Raw genomic sequence first — 22,679 nt, 5'->3', positions numbered from 1 at the left:
TCTATAGCATATCTTTTAGAGAAAACATCCAATCTTGATTTAAAATTGACAGTGATGGAGAATCCACCATGACTGTTGGTAAACTATTCCAATGACTAGTTAACTTAATTGTTTAAAAAAAAAAAAAAAAAAGTCTTATTTCAAATTTGTCTAGCTTCAACTTTTCAAATATTTGCTCACCATTACTTATAGACAGTGCTTATACTCATAGACATGTCCCCACTTAAAGTCATCTGGCCCATCAGTCTTATGATGCATGAGGCGCACAAAAGTTGGATCGGGCTTTATATACATATTTTATACATAAAAGCAATGTTAAAAATAAATGTTAAAATTGCAGAGTCAAGCACATAAAAGTTAGGAAATGCCAGAATTGAGGTTGCCTGCGCAACCATAACTCAGCCCACTTGTGCAAGTGCATTATGATATCTTTAATTACATGATCACATACTATCTTTTCCACCTGACCCCTGCCTCATTCAGTGCATAGAAAGGACATTAGCTCACCTAATGAGCAGCTATCCACTTTTTTTTTAATCTTCATTGTTCTATGCATATCCCTAGGTCTATTTACTGCCCACTATTCAAGCTCTGTTGTGGAGATAAAATTAATTTCCTCATGGACTTTTTTCTGGCACTCATCACTACAGTATCTGAGTGCCTCACAAATATGAATGAATTTATTTTCACAACACTTTATGAGATGAGAGGGTATTACAGTGAGAGATTAAGGTCAAAATAATCCACTAATTTTGGGTGCCTAATTTGAGACACCTATGACCTGATTTTTCAGCATGCTTAGCAGTATACAGCACTTTAAACAGTCAAAGTACAGCTTCCCTGTACTTCAGTTGCAGCCTATAAGTGCTCAATGCTTTTGTAATTGTGACCCAGGGTCTCATCACACAGGAACTAGGTGGCAAAGATAGGGACCAAAGCAATTCCCCAGGGTAGCATTCAAATGTTTTAACCATGATACTATCCTTTCTTTTCCTGCAGTTCTCTGCCTCATTTACTACACACCTTCCAACTTCTGCATAAATGAAACGGGTGCTACAGACAAGAATTACCTCTAGCGCACAACCCTGACTCATCCCCACAGCAGGTCTATCCTGTGCACTGTATGAGGCAAGAGTCCTGTGGAAAAAATAGCATGTTATCATGGAAATAAAAAACTATCAATGCATATGCACAAGGTGGCTGAGTTACAGTTGCACAGGCAACAGATGTGTGAGATCTTCCCCGTCTGGGTATTTTGGGCCTAATCCCATAAACGCAGGTGCAGAAACACATCTGATAAATCCAGAATCTACTTGAATTGCAGTGGATTGGGGTTCTAGTTCCATACAAGCTTTTTAGGTGACATAATACATTTTATATATTATCTCTATTTTTACTGATAGATATACAGTGCCAGGTTTTTAAAGGGGTTTGGCTTTTTTATGTGCATACTTCCTGCATTTGTGCAAAATAACTGTGTAATTAGGCTTGTAATTACAGAATTTGCATAGGCACAAAATAGAGGCCCTTTAAAAAAATTCTCTCTCAATATCAGAGGCATGATTTCAAAAGCCAAACATTCAAAAGAGCAAAAACAAATTTCATTTTTATCTTGGTGGAATTTGAATACACTTAAGGATACCAGTGATTTAGAATGCATCCATTTAGCATTCTTTAAGATACATATCGATTAATAGTTCCCCAGTATTTATCTTTATACCTGAACAATTTGCTTTAAGAAACTTAAAGTTGCTCATAGACATACCTGCTGCAATGACAGGCTCCTTCATAAGCTCCCTAGTTATAGGACACAAGAATTCATCAGGAATACCAAGGGAAACGGAATCCACCTTGATTCTCAGTTCCTCAATCTTCCGGAAGACTTTACTGCGTAAACCTAGAGATTCTGAAAAGGGACGGTAGATTAGAATCCTTGGAACATATTTCCCATTGGCACATTAATCTCTGAAACATAAATACATCATCAGGCAGAGGGATTGCTTCTGGAGCAAACTGGAAGTCTTTGCCAGTATTTCAGGAGCTCTGTAAATACATTTTCTAAAAAAGTTTCTAACTTTTTCCTCACAGTTGACGGGGACTAACTAACCTGTTTTTTAAGACATTAAATGTGATCTACACTACATACCAAGCAATGTTAAAAAAATACATTAAACAAAACTTGTTTCCCAGAATATGTTAAAGCATCACCTATTTTCCTAATCTAGACAGAGTTCTGGGTTAACCATGACCAGCTGACAGCTGAGGTTAATCATGACAGTCCAAAAGTCATGTTTAATATAGCATGAATTAGAGCACATGCTAACATGGTTCCAGTGTAGACAAGCCCATGGTTGAGTCATACATTGGATTGCATTAGGGCTACGTCTACACGGCAGCTGGGAGCAAACCTCCCAGCCTGGGTAAACAGACCTGCACTAGTTTAGCTTGAATTAGGGCACTAAAAATAGTAGTGTGGACATTGTGGCTTAAGAAGCAGCTCAAGCTCTCAAGCCCAGCCAACCCTCTGGATCTGAGCTACCCCGAGTCATCACTGGAGCTGCAAAATCCATGCCTACTTTATACAGCTGCTTTCCAACAGGAAGGAATCTCTGACAGGTTTGACTGGAGCTGGCTCCTTTGCTAGTCCCTATCAAGATAAAGGAGTGCTTAACCCCTACTATTGCTTAATGACCATCTGTGTGATTACTGTAGGAGAAGTCCTTTAAACTACACCCTGACCTCTTTCTATGGAGTTTCATATATGCATATCATTAACATACTCGCTATAACAATAGCCCCATTTTCAAGTTGCTTCATCCTTTCTGAAAGAAAGGCAAGTTCTCAAACATCTGCAAAGGCATCAAAATGGGACACCCCCCCAAATCAGAAAATAACAAATTAACAAAATAAATACTCAAGGTTAAGTCCTGTTGAATAAATATAGCATTTTCTTCTTAGGATTTCCCATGCTGTCCTTTCCAAGATCCATTTTATTCCCATCCAGGCCTTTATAAAGCCTTTTCTCCTTTAATCATTTCTCGCAGGAAGCAAAGACTGGTCACTCTGACTCCTGTCATGTGTCATTTGCTGCTATGGAGTCTGCTAGGTGAAGCAGTATGACCAATCTTGCCCATCCAGGTCTAAGATGACACCCATTACTGTTACAACTTTTTCAGTCTCAGTTTCCACAGCTGAGCTGTCAGTTTCTGGGACTGGTCATGATGAGATTCTGTCTCCCTCAGATGATCCCTATGGATAACTTTGGTCTTGGTCCTGGGACCCAACTAAATCCTATATTCCACTTCATTTATTTGTATAAGACCTGTATGGGACCAATCCCAAGCTTTATCCATCTTAGAATAAGAGAAGGCGATCCTTCTTTTAAGATTGTGGAATCAAACAAGATTCCCCCTTTTAAAATTCTCCCATGTGATCTTACATCACAAAGAGTAAGATTTTCAAAAGCACTTAAGGTGACTTAGGTACCTAAATCTCATTTTCAAAACAGACATAGGCACTTAAGGATTGATTTTCATAGATGAGAGGAGTTAGGTGCTTTTAAAAATCTTATTAGGAACCTAAATACTTGGGAATTCCCTTAGCTGAAGTCATCTGCCCTGGAGTGCATGGGATAAATTCGGTGGGCCTAATCATTAGCTTTCCTTTTGTCCAGCAGCTCTTCAACACAAAGAAACCACAGACATGTTTGAGTGGAGCCAGTGCCACCTCCTCTGCTGGCCTCTATTTGGACAAAGAAGAGAGCTTAATCCCTTTAATAACCATGCAGGTACAGTCACTATATGGGGTTCTTAAAACCAGCTCCCCTATATTAACTCTTTTATACAGTTTCATATTGAGTATGTGTATTGTGATTCATAAGATGTATTTCATTAAAACCTTTGTCCTGATTTTCTATTATTACTACTTGTATTATCCTAAAGCCTAGGTGCGCCAGTCATGGACTAGGACCCCATTGTGCTAGGTACTGTACAAACAGAACAAAAAGATGGAAGTCCCTGCTCTAAAGAGCTTACAATCAAAACATAAGACAAGAGGCAACAGATGGATACAGTCAGTCAGGGAAGTACAAGGAAACAATGAGATAATACTGGTCAGCATGATAGGCAGCAGTATCAGCACACCAGCAGCCTAACCTACTGTTTTTGTAGGCTTTAGAGCAAGACACAGAGTTTTAAGGGGGGTTTTGAAGGACAATATTGAGTATGTTTGGCTGATGTTTATGGGGAGTTTCTCCCAAGCATGAAGGCAGCATAGAAGAAAACCCGAAGGAATCTGTTTGAACATTTAACAAGTGGATAATGGCAGTTGACAGCCTGGGCCAGTTTGAGGTGGGAGTCAACCTATACTACTGAACAGTAAATGACAGGAACCAAGCACTAAATACAAGACATAATATAGGTGGAAAGTGGAAATAATTGTATTTATTTTAATGTTTGGCTGAGATTCAGTTTAGTCTCCTGATTTACAAGGAAAGAAAACTAACATAGTCATCTGGGTATCTGCAAAGTAGCACAGAACTTCAGTATTATTATTATACTACATAAAATATTACATTACAATTAGTCCCACTACCAGAACAAAAGAGGCTCGATGTAGAAATCTTAACAGTGAATGCATCAAGACCTTATTCTCAAATATATAGAAATTACTATATATTTGACTTAAACCAAAGAATAGTAGTACCCACAATGAAAATAATTCTGACAGTATAGTGCAGCCGCCTCACACAGACCAAACACTTTTATATGAAAAAATAAAGCACAATTCAGACAATTACCTCTTTTTTCATAAATGATCAAAATGTGTATTAGTCTAGTCATAGTTGTACTTTCGTAGTGAAGCACAGTTACAAACTTTGACACATAATTAGTTCCTGCAATTGGTATTTGTAAATTACATGAATACATTACTGCAAATTCTCTGCCTAGTTCAGGTATTGCTTGCTCTATGAAAACTGACGGTAGAAGGGCTCACTCTCAGTATTTGGGGATGTGACTGCAAAATCCAACCCTTTCCATAAAACCCCGTAAGTAACAGCTATCCACCTCTATGAAATAGGGAGGGCCTTACACTTTTGAGGATTGATTTTTTTTTTTTTTAGGTATCTTCAGATTTAACTGACTCCTTTCATATAAAGATGGTGTGTGTGAGAATTTTAAGTCATCACCAGCCTCCTGCTGCATAAGTGGAGCCCAGCGGTTTGAGTCTAGGTCCACGCATTACTGCCAAACATTGTGATGTTTTTCAAGGGACAATTCTCCAATAATGCTGGAGACTTAAGAGCATGACTAGACCTCCAGACCCAGGACTACAGTGTGTGTATTCTGGTACTTTTTAGAGCTTATACAATATTGCATTACAACTTTCAGTGATTAATTTCATATATTGCCCTTTGAGGAATCCTCTTTAAGTATTATTGCTCCCAATTTACAAATGGTATAGTGGGGCTGTGAATCAACCTGTAGCTCTGGTGTTTCTTGAGATAGCAGCCATTCAGTTCCAACCTAACTGTAACTATAGAAAAAAAGCTTGACTTTACAGTCCTATAATCCATCAGGGTATAACCTTATGATCTGTCAGCACTGGAAATTAATCCTAGATGCCAGGAGACTCCTAATTTAGCAATAGCATAAAGCTTTCCCTTTTTTGCCTGGTGGTTTGAATCTGGTTTTGAATCTGTCACTAGATTTCCAGCAAAGGGAGAATACTGAATGTAGCAAATGCTAGTTCTTAGTCTGGTATAATTTTCAATCTTTGTTACTGGAGTAAAGGTTTGCTACCCAAACTGTTCTGTCCAACTACTGTACTTTATCTGCAGACTGTCATGCAAAACTATTATGATCTGCCAACATGCTTTTAACACACCAGTGCTTCCTACTTTACTGTACAATTAATCAACTGTCTCAGACAATGTATGTTAGAAGATTCAGACTCAGTCATACTGTTGTGGGAGTCATTTTAATCAAAAATGACAGCAGATGCCACAGAGTAAGAAAATTAGAAGCAAAATTGCCCCACATTTCTTTAATAAGGTTTATATGACATGTAACACAAGGATGGAAATATGATAATAAATTCCTGCTCATTCTTAGAGGGTGTTTTGCATGTTAATATTGCAATAAGCTCCAAGATGAGTTTGGAATCAACCAAGGGAAAGACATTGGGGGGGAAGAAGGGAAACAAAGGAAAACAAAGCAAACATCTTAATTTTTTTTTACTTCCCTACCTGTAAATTAGATTTCTGTAACCTTCTTTGCCCAATCTAGAACACACAGGTTCTCCTAAATTTTTGTCAAGCGGGTGCATGACCAAGATTATGGCATCCCTCATCAAATGCCCTCGGCTTTCCTAGTTAATCTCCAATCAAAATGTACTGAGCTATCCAAAACATTATTTTTGGAAAACTAGGTCCATAAAAGCCATATTTCCAAACAGGTATTTGGGATGGATTTCTGTGGAGCTATTCCCAGCCCTAACACAGAATTCTCAATTGGAACAAATGGTGTTCACTCAACAATTCCCCAAACCAGATGGGACAAGCTAGGTAAGGACACAGCCATCCTAGATCCCCAGCATTCAGGATTCTTCTTTGGAATGGCACATTCAAGGAGGCACTAAAATCTACTCTACAGAGTCTGGTAAACATCTGAAGAGACAGAAGGGTGATTATTATGGATACGATTTTGTCACAGTAAAATTAAGCAAAATTTACGGAATTGTTATGGTACAAAATGAGGGTATGGTACAAATTCACGGTACACAATGAGGATATGGTCACAGCACACCCCCGGGGCTGAAGCTGAAGAAGTCATGGAGACCTGTTCAAGTCACAGAATCCGTGACCAAATCTTATCCTTAATGACTATCTCTTAGGTTCATTAAGTCATTGTGCCTCCAGCTGAGTTCCAAAATACTTTAGCGTCCATGGCAACTCATTTGCAACGTAAATTTCCTTCATTTTATTGATGAATCAAAAACTACATTAAAAGAACATTAAGGTTGCAAAGTTAAACGCTCAAAAATTAGAAAATGCCAAAATTAAGTTTGCCTGTGCAATCTTTATTTGATTGCCTTGTGCATCTGCATTATATTATCACATACTATTTGTTTCCACAGGACATAGGTTTTTGACGTAATTTTCCTAGGTTTTAAAAAAGGCAAACTAAAAAAACAAATTCCATCATGAGGCATCATGCTCCCATGAGTCGTAGTGGAGTAACTGATAGCAGTATTTGGCTGTCTTTGTTTACGTAGATCAGCAGTAGAGAGGAATGAGACACTTTGCAATGGGTTTCACAGATACTTGCTGATATCAGATGAATGCTGAGACTGAGAAATCTTGGGTTCCATTCCATGTTTGAAGGTCATGTGCACTAGAGGTTACAGACCTTTGGCCCCTGTTCCCCTCAATCCTGACCCCCTTCTGCCCCATCCCCTCCCACCTAACCCTGTGCCAGTCCAGTCTCCCCTGACCCTAGCTCTTTGTTCTAGTCTTGGTCTCATCACTTAACTAGTCTCAGTCTTCACACATACATACGCGACCCCCAGCTCCCCATCCTAGTCTTCCTCTGTGGGCCCTCCATCTTCAGTTTCCCTCCACCACAGTTTCTCATTCTGATCTCTCCTCAGACTCCTCATCTCCGTTCTCCACTCTGGCTCCATGTCACAATCTCCTTGACTAGAGCCAATCACAGTGTCCTTCTCATTCTGGGCTCTTCATTTGATTTCTGTCTCTCACTGTCCCCAAAAACTCCCTACATGCCAGTCCAAGTTTCATTGCTGGGCTCCTCATCTCACCATACTCTCTCCACCCCCATCCCTCTCAGGGTCTGCTCTTATCCATCTTAAATGCAGAGGGGACATTCCTTCACACTGTCTAGGCACCAGCAGTGGAGCACTGGGAGCACAGGAGAGAACTCAGTTCCTATGCCGAGTGGCACAGAAGCCCACAGTCGCCAGAAACAGCAACTGCAGGAAAAGTCCTGCTCAGCCCCCTGAAATCCAGGGCTGCAGCATGCTCAGTGCTGATGAAATCTTTATAGAATTTATCTGCCACACACTTATAAGTCTCTACTGTGCATGTGCAAATTGAAATTTTTTATATAACTGGACCAAATTTGGGCAATTTTTCATGGGAACACCAATAGGCATATCCCTGAAACCAGGTCAACACTCCTGCCAAATTTCAAGTCACTACTCCCAAAGCATGGAGGTGTTAGAGTTTCTAAATGGAATGGTTATGAGGCAGACACTTGGCATGGAAAATTTCAGCCTGAATGATTAAAGTTCGGCAAAGAAATAAGAAGCTGAAAACAGATTCCTATAATGGGAAGTGTCAGGCAACCTTAACTATAGGTGGTACTACCAGCTCTGTCCTAAATTTCTGGGTGCCAGTAATATAAAATGCTGACCAAGTCTAGCACGTGCCAAAGATTGATTGTGCCCAAGGATGGATTCAGGTAAAAGGAGAAAAGGTAAATGTTCTGGTCCAGATGGAACATGGAATCACTCATCACATCCATTATCACTCTTCAAGGCACCTCAACGATGAAGGATTGAGGAAGATGGGTATATCCAAGTGTTCTAGTCATAGAATGGAAGAAGCCTTTTTTTCCAGGCCCTAACTTCTTTTAATTGACTGCAACATTTCTTCAGCTTGCTTCCCTAAAGCAAACAGATCCCCATGGAAAGAACTCCAGTCTTGCAAACACAATGAAAAATCCTGGGGCTCAACAACCACTTTTTTCTTATAAGAAAATTCTGGTAGCTGGGCTACTACACTCTGCTGTTGTTCTCCTGCTAGATGAGTAACATTAGTGGATGAAAGTGATTTTTTTTTTGTATGCAGGTAAGTAATTTTCATGCCAGAGATGAACTTCTGATGCGCCTTATTTTTCCTGCTCAAGATATAGATAGAGACTCTTTCGTTGGTTGATGTAAAGTACCATTCGGACATAGAAGATATCAAGGATTCTTGATCTCAACTGGATGCAAAATACACTATCCCAAAACAATCCACAAATTGTACCAACTGGCCAAGGAATGCTAGTCTAGCTGATCCCTGTGAGATTCCCTCTGTTTTGAGCTCCAATACCTGTAACACGTCTCTGAAGAGGTATTCCAAGTTCTTTTCAGGGAAACGTCTTGCTTGTGCTGAGAGAGAGAGGATTATTTAAAGCCCTTTAATATACCTACCTTTCATCTAATGGGGGGATCTGGTAACCTTCAGGGGCCACCCTGAATGCAATTCTTATAGGAGGAGGCGGCTGTGAGCCACTTGCAAGAATTGGATTCTTGCTGGCATAGATTCCAATTAGTGCTAAGATAACAGGACCCTTCTGACTAGCTGAGTCAATTCACATGGCCTCTCACAAATGAAATCTGATTCAGGCAACAGTTGGGAGGCAAGACTTGTGCTTGATGATACAGTTAGTAGATTGGAGATCAAAGGATCTCAAGGAAACCATCCCCAAAATGTTCTTACCCTCTAGCTGGAGGAAACTCCTAAGAAATGAACACAAGGGGAAGCAAAAAAGAACTTTTATGCCTTCTCCAGGACATATGCATTGGAGTAGGGGAAGATGAAAAGCCAGTGGCCAGAGGCTTTAGCACTGAATGTGTGTGAATGGACCCCTGTGAAGTGAATGTTCCAAAGGCACCTTGCAGTAGTGGAAGAAAGATTTGAAGACTTAGGTATGAACCTTCTCTTGGAACAGTCTGGGATAATCAATTCTCCTTATAGATCCGCAGCTGAACTGGGGTAGGCCACATCATGCCACTGGCTTCTTACCATGCCCCAGAAGAAGAGAAAGCATCTTTCTATGACTTCTGTATCAGCTGTGGCACCAGAGATGGAATGCTTTGTAAATCACAATCCTCTGAACTAAGGAATGGATTCTGGAAGGAAGAGAGGCAAAACTGTCCTATACTAGAGAAACAGCCATTCAACAGTTTTGCAACACAGGCGTAATTCTTCCCTTTTCCCTTCAAGATTTCACCATGTTGCTTTTTCCAGCAAAGCAGAACTTGTCTAAACTCTTGGAAAACTTGAGAAAGGTAAGGGACTTTGAGCGAAACCATGGCACCAGCACACTTGGTTTGCCTGTCCACTCAACTGACAGGAAAGTAGGAGTGTGGGTGAAACAGCTCTTCTTTTCTGGGCTGGTGATGTGAGGAGAAGAATATACTTTCTTATTCCTGCTTCCTTTTTTGTAAACTCATCCTCATCATATAACTGCAATGAACAGGCAACCATGTCTGCAAAGAAAAACATGGTTACTTACCAGTAACTGATGTTCTTCGAGATGTGTTGCTCATATCCATTCCACTATAGGTGTGTGCACAGCTACCGGAACTTTTTTCCCCTTAGCAGATCCCATAGGGTCGGCTCTGGCGCCCCCTGGAGTCCCGCGCACATGCCATGGTATATGAGGCGCTGCCAGCCCTACACTCCCTCAGTCCTTCTTTCTGCCACTCCAGCAGCGGGGACAGGGGGTGGGTTGTGGAATGGACATGAGCAACACATCTTGAAGAACATCAGTTACTGGTAAGTAACCTTGTTTTCTTCTTCAAGTGCTTGCTCATGTCCATTCCACTATAGGTGACTAACAAGCAGTACCTTTGGAGATGGGTAGGAGTTACCGGTGAGCAGCCCTCAGCACTGCTCTGCCGAATCCCGCATCCTCTCTCGCCTGCTGAACGATGGCGTATTGGGACATGAAGGTATGCACTGATGACGAGGTGGCAGCTTTGCAGATGTCCTGCAGGGGCACTCTCTCCAAGAAGGCTGTAGACGAGGATTGAGCTCTGATTGAGTGCACTGTGATGGTTCCCGGAAGTGACACCCTCACCTGCTCATAGCAGAACTTGATGCAAAATGTAATCCACGAGGAGATGTACTGGGTGGAGACAGGTGAGCCTTTCATCCAGTCAGCCACTGTGATGAAGAGTTGCGTCAATTTCTGGAACGGCTTTGTACACTCGATGTAGAAGGCCAGGGCTCGTCTCGCGTCCAGCGAATGCCATCTCCTCTCCTCCTCCGAACCATGCAGTTTGGGAAAAAACATGGGGAGAAAAATATCTTACAATGAAATTGGGAAACCACCTTGGGCAGGAAGGCTGGATGCGGCCTCAACTGCACCTTATCCTTATAGAATACCGTATAAGGGGGCTCCGAGGTCAAGGCCCTAATCTTGGAGACCCTCCTATCTGAGGTAACGGCCACCAGGAAGGCTACCTTCCATGAAAGCATGAGCAGAGGGCATAAAGTCATGGGTTCAAAGGGGGGCCCCCGTGAGTCTCAAGAGGACCAGGGTGAGATCTCAGGGAGGCACCGGGTTATGGATCTGTGGATAAAGCCTCTCCACCCCCTTGAGGAACCTGACCGACATGGGATGGAAGAACAGGGATCTCCCCTCTAGCGGCTGATGGAAGGCCGAAATGGCTGCCAGGTGAACCTTCAGTGAGGCCAGTGCCAGATCCAGGATCGCCTGTACAGGACAGAGGCTGGGCGGAATGCCCCAGGACTCCACCCAAGAGGTAAACTGCCTCCACTTAGCCCGATACATGACCTGTGTAGAAGGTTTCCTGCTGCCCAGCAGGACTTGTTGGACCTGCACCGAGCAGGCTCTCTCTCCCTATGTCAGCCACATAGCCTCCAGGTCGTGAGGTGCAGGGAGTCCAGGTCTGGGTGCAACAGGCAACCATGGACCTGTGAGAGAAGGTCGTGTCGCCTCGGGAACTCCAGCAGCATGCTGAACCAGTGCGGTCTTGGCCAGGCCGGAGCAATGAGTATAACTTCCGCCCTGTCCCTCTTTATTTTCAAGAGGACCTTGGGCAGTAGTGGAATGGGTGGGAACGCGTACATGAGCGCGCGCGCGGAGGTGGCGTAGGCAAGGCCAACAAGGCTCTTGCCGCCTGAAAAACCTCTGGTGTCGACGGTGTCGGCAGGGGTACTCTCCCACTCCCAAGAGTCGGGGGAGGCTCCCTGACTGGAGATGCAGGCACCGGAGAAGACTCAACAGGCCGGGTCTGATGCATCTCCGTGCTCGACCCTGCCTATACCGACAGCGCAGAGGAGTGTCCGTGCTCCATGCACTGCTTCTCCCTCTTCGGTGCTGGCAATGTTGCGTGGTGCTGAGTCGAGGCCGGTGCCAGCAGTGTGCTCTGCACCGAGGTCACGCTCAGTGCTGAGGTGGAGCGGACCGGCTCAGACGCCAGGCGGAGCACTGCCTCCATCAGCAGGGCTTTCAACCAAATTTCTCAGTCCTTTTGGGTCCTTGGTTTAAAAGCCCTGCAGATCTTACATTTTTCTTTTCTGTGCGCTTCCCCCAAGCACTTAAGGCAGCGGTCGTGGGGGTTGCTGAGTGGGAAAGTCTTCCTGCAGGAGGCACATGGCTTGAATCCTGGCCACCGGGGCATAGCCCATTTGCTCTGAGTCCCTGAAGGGACTTGCCTTATCTCTAACTATTCTAAACACACTTAACAACTACTTAACTAACTAAAATGAACTTAGAATAACAAAACAAGTTCAAACAAGGGGAATAGTACTTGCTGAGAGCAAGGCTAGTTCCAGCAATTGTCACAGGCGGAAAGAAGGAACTGAGGGGGCGTAGGGCTGGCAGCGCCTCATATACCGTGGCATGTGCGCAGAGCTCCATGGGACGCCGGAGCCAGTCCTACGGGATCTGCTAAGGGGAAAAAAGTTTTGGGAACCGTGCACAGAGATGTGCACACACCGATAGTGGAATGGACATGAGCAAGCACTCAAAGAAGCAGCAAATTTTCTGCACCTTGTCTGAATATACAAGATTGTATTTTACTAGAAAACGTATCTGTGATGGTTAGTATCTTGCTGTCCAAAATCTTGTGAAACATAACACAGTGTTCTTTATATTATGTTAGATGACAATTAGCCTGGAAACAGAGGGTAGTTCCATTTGCATGGAAATGAGGCATTCTTTCAAAGAGGTGTCAAAAACAATCAGAGGGGGCTAATGGAATGTTATGTGAACCTCTGCTGGTTGCCTTCTCTTCGATTAAACGCCTTTGCAGGGAAGCAAGGAAACCCTTTTTATTAAATGCAAATCAGTACTCAAGTAAAGACTAAATATGTAAGAAGCTAGCAGAAAACAGTACAAGGAAAAACACCTATATTATATATCAATTATTAACCATGGCTGAACTGCAGGAATAAACACATTGAATTACTGTGTAGGGACTAAAAGGACAATAGGGTCCCTTCACAGCTGGTTATCTGAATCTGGGGGAAAATGCTTATTTTCTTATTTTTATTTTCTGTTCTGTGACAAATAAATTTGCAGCCTAAAGTTCAGAAGCGATGTCAGTGGAACTTGTGAGTGTACAGCATTTTGGAAAATCAGGCCACTGACTCTTATTTAAAGAGACACTATCAACTTGAATGATTTTAAATTGGCTAATTTTTTTAAATCCATTTTCTGAAAAAGCACTGTTTAAATAGACATCCTGATATTTCCTTTCTTTAAACCTAAGTTTTTCTAGTCTCCTGTTGATGTTCAAAGAGTTTTTCAGCAAGAAAAAGATGATTGTACAAACTGCTGTCAAATGCACAAAACAAACATACTGAAATTTTTTTTTTTTTGCTGACTTCTTTCAGATTTAATAATCTTAAGTGTTATTAACTATGGCAGGCAAGGCCATAGTAATATGATTTTGGAGTTGATACCCCTTTGAAATAACTGGAATTGGTTGTACACTGTTAGCTTGGGGACAAGTGCTGTTGGGCACCTTGGAGAGAAGAGACAAAGGAAGACAGAACCAAAAGTGCTAATTCTGATGCACTGACATGGCACTTATTCCTCAACCTGATTTCATGATGGGAGTGTTTCCCTGCACCAGATCTTATTGTGTGGAGAAAGGATACACTTCACTCTACACAGAAATTCCTGCAACACCCAGTCAGTTTAGAGGATATTTAACCTCTACCATAAGAACATAAGAATGGCCTTACTGGGTCAGACCAATGGTCTGTCTAGCCCAATATCCTGTATTCTGACAGTGGCCAGTGCCAGATGCTTAAGAGAGAATGAACAGAACAGGGCAATTTCACGTAATTCATCCCCTGTTGTCCAGTCCCAGCTTCTGGCAAATGGAGATATCTATATCTGCTTTTCCCAGGAACATGGATGAAGTGGCTCCTCCTGTCCCAGTCCAGTTTTTGGTAGTATTTTAATAAAATGTTTTTACTATACTTTTAAAGGAGTTAGTGATGGAGTTCCCCCATCTGCTTCCTTTTTGACCTTCTCTCTCTAACAGCAAAATCACTATTAACACTGCTAACAGACATGCATTGTAAGTCCATTATGCTATAAAAACAATTACTTACTGTATTGTAACTATTATTCTTTGAAATGTTGCTGCACATCTGTATTCCACTCAGGCAATGCATGCACCTAGCCCACCAGAGCTGGAGAGTTTTCTGCAGAAGTACACATCAGGGCAGTACATTTTCCTGGTCCCTCCCAAAGCTATATAATCAGTGGTACCATCCTGATTTCCCTCAATTCCTTTGCACTACAACATGGAGAAACAGGTGGGGATGGAGGGCGGATTATGAAATATCCGTGTGCAACACTGTCTCGAAGAAAAACAGTTATAATACAGGCAACTGTTTTTTCTTCTTTCGAGTGCTTGCATACATGTATTCCACTCAGGTGACTGACAAGTAGTACCATTGAAAAGTGAATCTTGAAGCCTATTTAAATAGTGACTGCAACACAGCCTTCCCAAAATTTGCATCTGATCTCAGAGCGGTCGTGATGGCATAAAGGTATGCACAGAGGATGAGGTATCAGTCCTACAAACATCCAGAATGAGGACATCCTTTAGAAAAAACCACCAAAGTAGCTTGAGCACTTGTATGAGCCAATAGTCTCTGTGGAAGAAAAGCGTTCGCTACCCCATAGGCTGTTGTAATACATGGCGTTACTTATCTAGAAATTATCTGGGTTTACTGCTTGACCTCTCATTCTGATAACATAAGAAACAAAATAGCTAAGGAAACAGCCTGAAAGACTTAAGTCTTGTTCAGATAAAAGGATAATGCTCATATTGCATCCAAAGTATGTTCTTCATCCTTGTATGAGTATGGTTTTGGGGAAAACTAAAACAAAAAACAGTAAGTATATTGTCTGGTTCAAATGAAAAGCATATACAACATAAGAAAGAACTTCAGTTGTGGCTTCAGAGTTAGAATGTTTTTCAAACAAAAGTATTTGAAAAGCCCTGCCATGAGAACCTGAAGCTCACCCACTATTCTGGCTGATGTTATAGTAATGAGAAAGGACATCTTCAGACACTGATGAAGCAAAGAACAGGAGCCCACTGGCCCAAATGGAGGGGGCATTAAAGCTGCTAACACAGTGCACTAAGGTCCCAAAGTGGCAATGCGTTCTTTACCAGGGGAAAAAGTCAAACAATCCCTTTTAAAAATCTAGAAACCGTCTGGTTTGAAAAAATTGATCTCTGAACGGGAAGGTGAATTGCTGAGATCGCTGCTAAATGAACTCTCAGTAGCTTAGAGGAAGGCATGAGGATTTGTGATATAATCTTAGCTTCTGATGGAGGTATGCCCCATTGAGTGGGCCAGATTGGAAATCGTTTCCACTTTGCTAAAGAAGTGAATCGTTTTCAATATCTCCTGAAGTACCATGGAGCAGTGCTTCCTTGCCTAAACACTCAACCATGCCATAAAGATGCAGGCTGTTTGTCCATATGCAACATCCATCCATGCTGCTGGGACAGAAGACCTGGAAGCACAGGTAGAGGCCACAGAAGTTGAATCGAGAGGCTGTGAACATCCAACCAAGTTGGAGCTATAAGAATTCTCTTGATGTAATCTTGCAAATCAACTTAAGAATTGCCTGTGGGAAAAATGGAATGAGGGAATGTGTACATGAGACTCAATCCTCATCTCAGAAGAAAAGCATTGAGTAATCAGCCTGGACTGTGACTTTCCCGGGAACAGAACTGATGAACAAGAAAGTTAATTTAGGACAGATGCCCCACACAACAGACAGTGTTTAAAGCCCAGCAAGCACTGCATGCCACTGTTACATGACATCAAAACTTACTATTAAAAATGAACGTGAAAATAAAAAAAATTAAAAACTAACCGGTACTAACTGCTAACTATTTACAGATAAAGTAGAAAGCTAAACTGGCTAACTATCGAAAAGAAAAAAGAAGTGAGATAAATTGCAAAGGGATCTCCAACTAAGGGCCATGGACAGTGAGAAGATACTGAGGGGACTGGGCAGCACGGCTCTTAGGCAGCCATAGAAAGTACCACAAGGGCATGCAGGGTGCATGCGCCATCCTGACAGGCACTGCTGCAGAAAACTCTTTGACTCCAGCACACTGAGTGCACGGACATACACTGCAGCCATGCCAAGAAGAACTTATAACGAGTTTTACTGTCCTACTATGATTTTAGTTGGCTTCCTACTTTAATTTTAGTATACTAGATCTTCTAAGAACAAAAGGTACTGTCAAATTAACCATGCATTTCTCCTTTATTTGTTATGCTGATGGCTCTCGTTTTACATATCGCTAGTTTTTGAAAGGTCTATAGGAGGACAATGAAGGCATTTTTAATTTTTCCCCCTGTTGTTTATAACCACATCTTAAATAAGCATGGAATAGCTTTACACTGCATATTCACTGGTTTGTTATTGTGGGGTAGTTTATGTTTCCTAAGGGTGCAGATAATGAATTACTTCAATGGGAGTGAGGCACTTCTGAAAATCCCAATAATTAGCTGTCTGCATCTTTAAGGGTCTAAATACCTTTAAAAATCTGGCCCTTTGTGTTTACTATAACTCAAATATTTAGAAATCAATACATTGTTTTTCCTCTGCATCCTATAACCAGACTTATCACAGGCTCTCTGCCAAATCAGATTGCATTTTCTTATTTGTAGTTTGTAATTAGTTCTCAATGGTGTCATTACAATCTTAATACTTTCCACAGAGTGTGATGTGTACAGTGGGTCAGTCCTCCTGGGGACTCTATCATCAATCCCACAGCTTTCAATTTTCACACAACCCTATAGTCAGCATTATCTGATTAGTCTCACCTGATGAGCAATGCAGCACAGTTTTAGGCTATCACCAATGTTTAATAAAATTTAGACAGAAATTGATTTTACATTTTGCTTTTCAGAAATGGTCTTCCTTGAGTAAATGGTCTTTTATGGATACCTACTCTCAGAACTTCAGGAGATAACTAGTGACTTTTAGAACTGAATGAGGCAGTTCATGCAATAATGCCTCCTGTGATCGGACGTATACCAGCACCTCATTTTAAAATATTTGTTGTGACCTTGTCTAATAGTGTGATACACTATACCTCAAAGTAACACGCTGCACCCCCATATTCACCACTTTTTATGGTTATGATATATTTTGTACAAAGTATTCCTTGTGAGGTATCATTGGAATGGTTATGATCTGTTGAACATCACTGTCCTTTTAAAATGTGTGTATCATCATTGTATATGAAGTTATGAAATTTTGCTACATGTTTGTTACTGAAACATGTTGTGAGTCTCGGAAAAGGTCACAGACTAGCTCTTCAATGGCAACAAAGGGGTGACCAACACCCAGCCAGGTGTTAAGCAACCATCACCAGCCATTCACTAGCAGAGGAGCAGTAAACAAGAGATTTACAATTCACATGAAAGACAGTTGCTCGAGCATATACAACAATTGCTTGATCCCATGACACAGCAAGGACTTTATCAGTAAAAAGGATCAAGATTTAAAAAGGGACAATAAAGGCCCCTGACTACCTCTCCTTCCCCACCTATACTGAAGGCAACAAGATCATCTGGAAGGCAAAGAAACATTTGAACTGGGGGGAGTGGTCCTAAGTGAAAAAGCTTTCCAGTTAGCACAGAGTACTGTAGGCAATTTGGTAAGAGAAACTTTATTGCATCAAACTTCAAACTTGGTAAGGTTGAGGAATTAGACTGAGATTTTATCTTTTATTTCCTTCTGTAACCAATTCTGATCTTCTATGCCTATGCCACATATAATCACTTAAAACCTATTTTCTGTAACTAATAAAACTTATTTTAATGTTTTATCTAAGCCAGTGTGTTTTTGACTGAAGTTTGGGGAATCTACCCTGGTTACAAAGGCTGCTGCATAGTCACACCCTTTGATGGAAAGATGAACTAATTAATGAGCTTACTCTGATCAAGGGGGTGTTGAGCAGTGTAAGATGCACATTCCTGGGGTGCAAAGCTGTGGCTCAGGGATATAAAGGTGTCTCCCTATATGTAATTCAAGAGTGGCTGGGCACAGCACTCTGGTAGTTGTCTGGGGGTGGCTTGCATGCTAGAGGCTGGGGTGAGTGGGCCGAGTGGCAGTTCACACAGTAAAGCAGGGCATAGTGCATACTATACTGGAGAGTTTAGGAGGCACAAGAATCCAACAGTCCAGAATATACTCGGGGGCATGTCACAATTAGTATATGCATGAGTGCCGGGTAGTATAGGTCGGGGAAGACTTAGCCTTCCCAAATAACCAGGCGTGGCCCCACCCCCTCCTGCTGTGTTGCCAGCGCTGCAGCAGCTTCCCACCCTCAGACTCTCCCGAACGCGGTGGGGCTGGAGACGGGCGATCCAACCATTGGTCCGGGCCACCAGCTTGACTGCCCAGTGGGAAATTGGGGTGGCTGAAGCCACCGGGTGCTGGGGCTGCCCGGTGCGGACTCCACCTGGCCAGTGCTCTGGGGCAGCTTGGGGCCAGCCAGTGTTCCGGGGAAGCCAGAGCCGTCAGCAGGCACGGCCAGGGCTGCCCGGCACCAATGCTCTGGGGCGGCTCGGGCCACCTGGAAGGGAATTGGGGCAGCTGGAGCTGCCGGGTGGTGGGGCCACCTGGTGGGGACTCCACCCGGCACTGGTACTCAGGGGTGGCAGAGGCTGCCCAGCCAGTGCTCCAGAGTGGCCGGGGCCACATGCGGTTCGGGGCCACCCGGCTGGGGCTGCTGGCCAGGATTTGAGATGGCTGGGGCCACCTAGCACTGGGGCTGCCCTGTTGGGACTCAGGGTGGCTAGGGCCCGGTTCTGGAGTGGGACAAGGCTCCTTCAGCTGCAGTAGGGGCAGGGGGCAGCTCCGGGAGGTGGTGAGGGAAAGGACGAAAGGGGCGTGGCCTCAGGAGGACACGGAGGAGCCATAGGCTAGTCTCTCCTAACAGGCAGGTCACCCGGTGCCCATAAGTATATGTAAGAACCTGCAGGGCTAGAAACTGAGACCATGGGGGTTCTGGGCTGCTGCTACCTCCACATTGTCACTAGAGGCAGGTGTACATAGGAAGATCCTGCAAAGCGAGGCTCAGCAGGAAATACCACTCTACAGGGCGTGAGCAGCAGCCCTTCACAGCCCACCAACTGGCAAATACCAATATATAAACTAGCAAGCCATGATGGGGAGCTGTCTGAGCAAAAACAAGACTGCCTGCCTGCTTGCTTCTATTCCAGACACAGCTTGTGATAGACCCTAGACTCTGACTTCTGACCCAGCTCTGTCTTTGAGTTTGCTATTTGATTGCTGATGTAACCTGGCATCCAACCCTGACTTCTTGGTGTCCTGACCTGGCTCAACTCTGACCCCACTATGTATCTGCCTGCACCTGCAACCTGGTGCCTGACCCTGACTTCCCAGCTTTCTGACTTGGCTTGCCCTGACCCCACAACTTGGCTCCCAACCACAATCCAGCAGCTGACCAGGGCACGCCAGAAACCTACAGCCCAGCCCTGACAGTAGAGTACTTCCTAAGGGCAGACTTCTGCAATGCAGTTCCTAACTTCATTGGAATAAAACTGTAGGACTATATACCATGTGTCCTTTTGATTAATAGTTGTAAAAAGTATTTATACCAAGCAAGCTTCTTCTAATCCCTATTAACAAACTTTAAAAACTAATGTAACATCTATGGCTATAAGATAAACCTAGTAAAAAGCATGTATTTTTATTTCTGATATTTCTTTCAATTACCGTATTTTCCACCTGAAAAATTCACAACTAAATCCAGGGTTGCTAGCCTCTACGTGTTTCAAACATACATAGCTCCTTAGACTGACAGGAACCAACAAAAAACCAACAAAAATCAGTGCACTGCTTACAGAAGCCGGAATAATTTACTATAGTGTGTACATGTATATGTTCAAAGAAACTGAAATTACTTTCTCCTATGTAACAGATATCAGAGCTGAAAAAGACAGATTAAGATACTTAGTCCATCCCCTCCAATGCAAGATTGTTGTACATTTGTTATCCCTAGGGATGGGAAAACTCAAAAAAAAAAACCCAACTATTTTGGAGGCATATAGAATCAATAGTTTTTGGTCATTTGCAGTATTTAATAGAAAAAACAGAGCGTGGCACAAACTGTAAACTTAAAGGAGAGGCTATAGCTACATGGAATTTCTAACATCCTTCCATCCTAAAAGTTTCTAAATTTCTATCAAAGGTTACAACTTTACTTGCCTCTATATTCTTACCAATTTTTAAGTCGTTAGTCAGACTGTGTTTTGTAAGACTCAGCAGTTCTTTGCCATCGATGTTATTCATCTTGAAAATCCCAACAAGGTCTTTTAAACCTTGTGCACAAAGCCAGACTGAAACCTCTTCCTCTGACCAGTTCTCAATAGACACCTTAGGTTCATCTTCCAATCCACTTCCTTGGGAAACAAGGAGAGAGGGAAATTTCAGATAAGAAGAAAAAAAACAGAACTGCTCTTGCGCTCTTGGTATACCTTTGTAACACACCTTTTATGATCTGAAACATTCATTTCCTACTGTATTTTATCTATATTAATTGGCAAATAATTTTGGCCCTATTGCCAACTATTCTTACAATTAACTTGTATTTTCTGTTTCTCTTACTATTTGTGTACAACAGTCAATGGGAAAGTCTGCATTGCTTTGGGAATAGTACAGGGAGGTTACTTACTGTAAGTGATGGTTCTTCAAGATATGTGGTGCCTATCTGGATTCCAGCGTGGGTGTGCATGTGTGCTATACGCTGGAGCTGAAACTCTTGAAAGCAGTGCTCGTCGACCAGCATGCATGCCTCCTGTGGCCCACATGCTCCAGTCAAGGTTTCCTGTGGCTGCACGGTTCAACGCCCCTTCAGTTTCCTCTTACTAACAGGCATCGATCCCAAAGCAGAGGGGACGAGGGGTGGGATTGGAATCAAGATAGGGACCAGACATCTCAAAGAACCACCACTTACAGTAAGTAACCTCCCTTTCTTCTTCGAGTGCCACTCCCCGTTTGGATCCCAATGAGGGGAAGCATAGCGAGCAGTAATCAGTATAGAGGTGGGGGCTAGGGCTCAGTGGATACCAGTTTGTAGTACTGCGCTGCCTACTGGTGCGTCAGTGGAGGCAGAGTTAGGCAAGACGTAATGTGCCGTGAATGTAGGCCCAAATTGCAGCTCTGCAAATGTCTTGTCATGGGACATTGGCAAGGAAGGCCATTTTAGCGACCTAAGCCCTTGTGGAATACGCTTTGATGCCTGGCGGTCTTGGCAGAAGGCGCAGCACTCCATGATGCAACGAACGATCCAGTTAGAGATACGTTGGGAAGACAGAGTGCACCCTTTGCAACATTCCGCTATTGTGACAAAGAATCTCGGTGAGGTTCAGAAAGGATGTGTATGGTAGAGAAAGAAGGCCAGTGTACGCTGGACATCGAGGGAGTCTCTGTTAGAAGAGTGTGGCTTGGGGTAAAAGACAGGAAGGTGAATGACCTGACTGAGGTGGAACAGTGAGGCCACCTTGGGAAGAAACTTTAGGTGAAGTTAGAGAGACTTTTTCTTTGTGGAATACTGTAAAGGAAGGGGTCTGCCATCATAGCCGCTAGTTTGCTGACCCATCGGGCTGAGGTGATGACCACTAGGAAGATTATTTTCATGGATAGGTAGGTAAGGGAGCAGGAGGATAGGGGTTCAAAGGGTGGTTTTGTAAGATTGAGGTCCCAGACCGGGGTGGGGTTCCTGACAATTGGCAATGAGTTTAGTAGACCCTGTAGGAATCTCATGGAGGTTGGGTGACTAAATATGGAGAATCCATCGGCTGATGGGAGGAATGTGTTAACAGCTGCCAGATAGACTCTTATGGAGGAACGGGCAAGGCCTGATAATCAAAGGTGGAGAAGGTAGTTGAGGACAGACGGCCCAGAAATATTCAGTAATGAGTGATGATTATCAGAAGCCCATCGGTAAATCACCACCATTTGGCTTGATAGCAAGCTCTAGTCACAAGACATCGACTATATGTGAGTACATCTTGTATCAGGGAGGAGCACGCATTGTCTACTTGTGAGCCCCATCCAAATACCAGGCTGTGAGGTGATGCGGTTGTGGATTGGGATGTTGGATGTGGCCTTGTTGTTGAGCAAGTAGGTTCGGTACGGGAGGAAAAGGGATTGGAAGATGGGTTAAGAGGTGAAGGAGGTCTGAGAACCAATACTGGTGGGGCCAGGATGGGGCTGTGAGTATGAGGTGCCTGGTCCCGTTTCATCTTGTGGAGTACTTGTGGGATGAGCAGAATGGGTGGAAAGGAATACTGAATGCCTGGTGTCCATAGGAAGAGGAAGGCATCTCCT

At 43.1% G+C, this 22,679-nt stretch overlaps 1 protein-coding gene across 4 annotated transcripts in view; it reads right to left on the bottom strand.

Moving 5' to 3' along the window:
- WDSUB1 (WD repeat, sterile alpha motif and U-box domain containing 1) overlaps positions 1-22,679 on the bottom strand; it is a 63,335-nt gene that overhangs the window by 9,231 nt on the left and 31,425 nt on the right. For all 4 annotated transcript variants that reach the window (XM_067549408.1, XM_067549410.1, XM_067549409.1 and 1 more), the window contains 2 exons: positions 20,570-20,749; positions 1,766-1,906 (listed from right to left, as the gene is read on the bottom strand). In XM_067549408.1, the coding sequence (XP_067405509.1) occupies positions 1,766-1,906; positions 20,570-20,749 (321 nt within the window). The remainder of the gene's footprint in view (positions 1-1,765; positions 1,907-20,569; positions 20,750-22,679) is intronic.

Source organism: Emydura macquarii, unplaced genomic scaffold (genome assembly GCF_026122565.2).
Source record: "Emydura macquarii macquarii isolate MOO-44397 ecotype Brisbane River unplaced genomic scaffold, CSIRO-AGI_Emac_v2 contig_1253, whole genome shotgun sequence".
Taxonomy (NCBI): Eukaryota; Metazoa; Chordata; order Testudines; family Chelidae; genus Emydura; species Emydura macquarii.
This window is presented reverse-complemented; position numbering and strand designations above follow the sequence as displayed.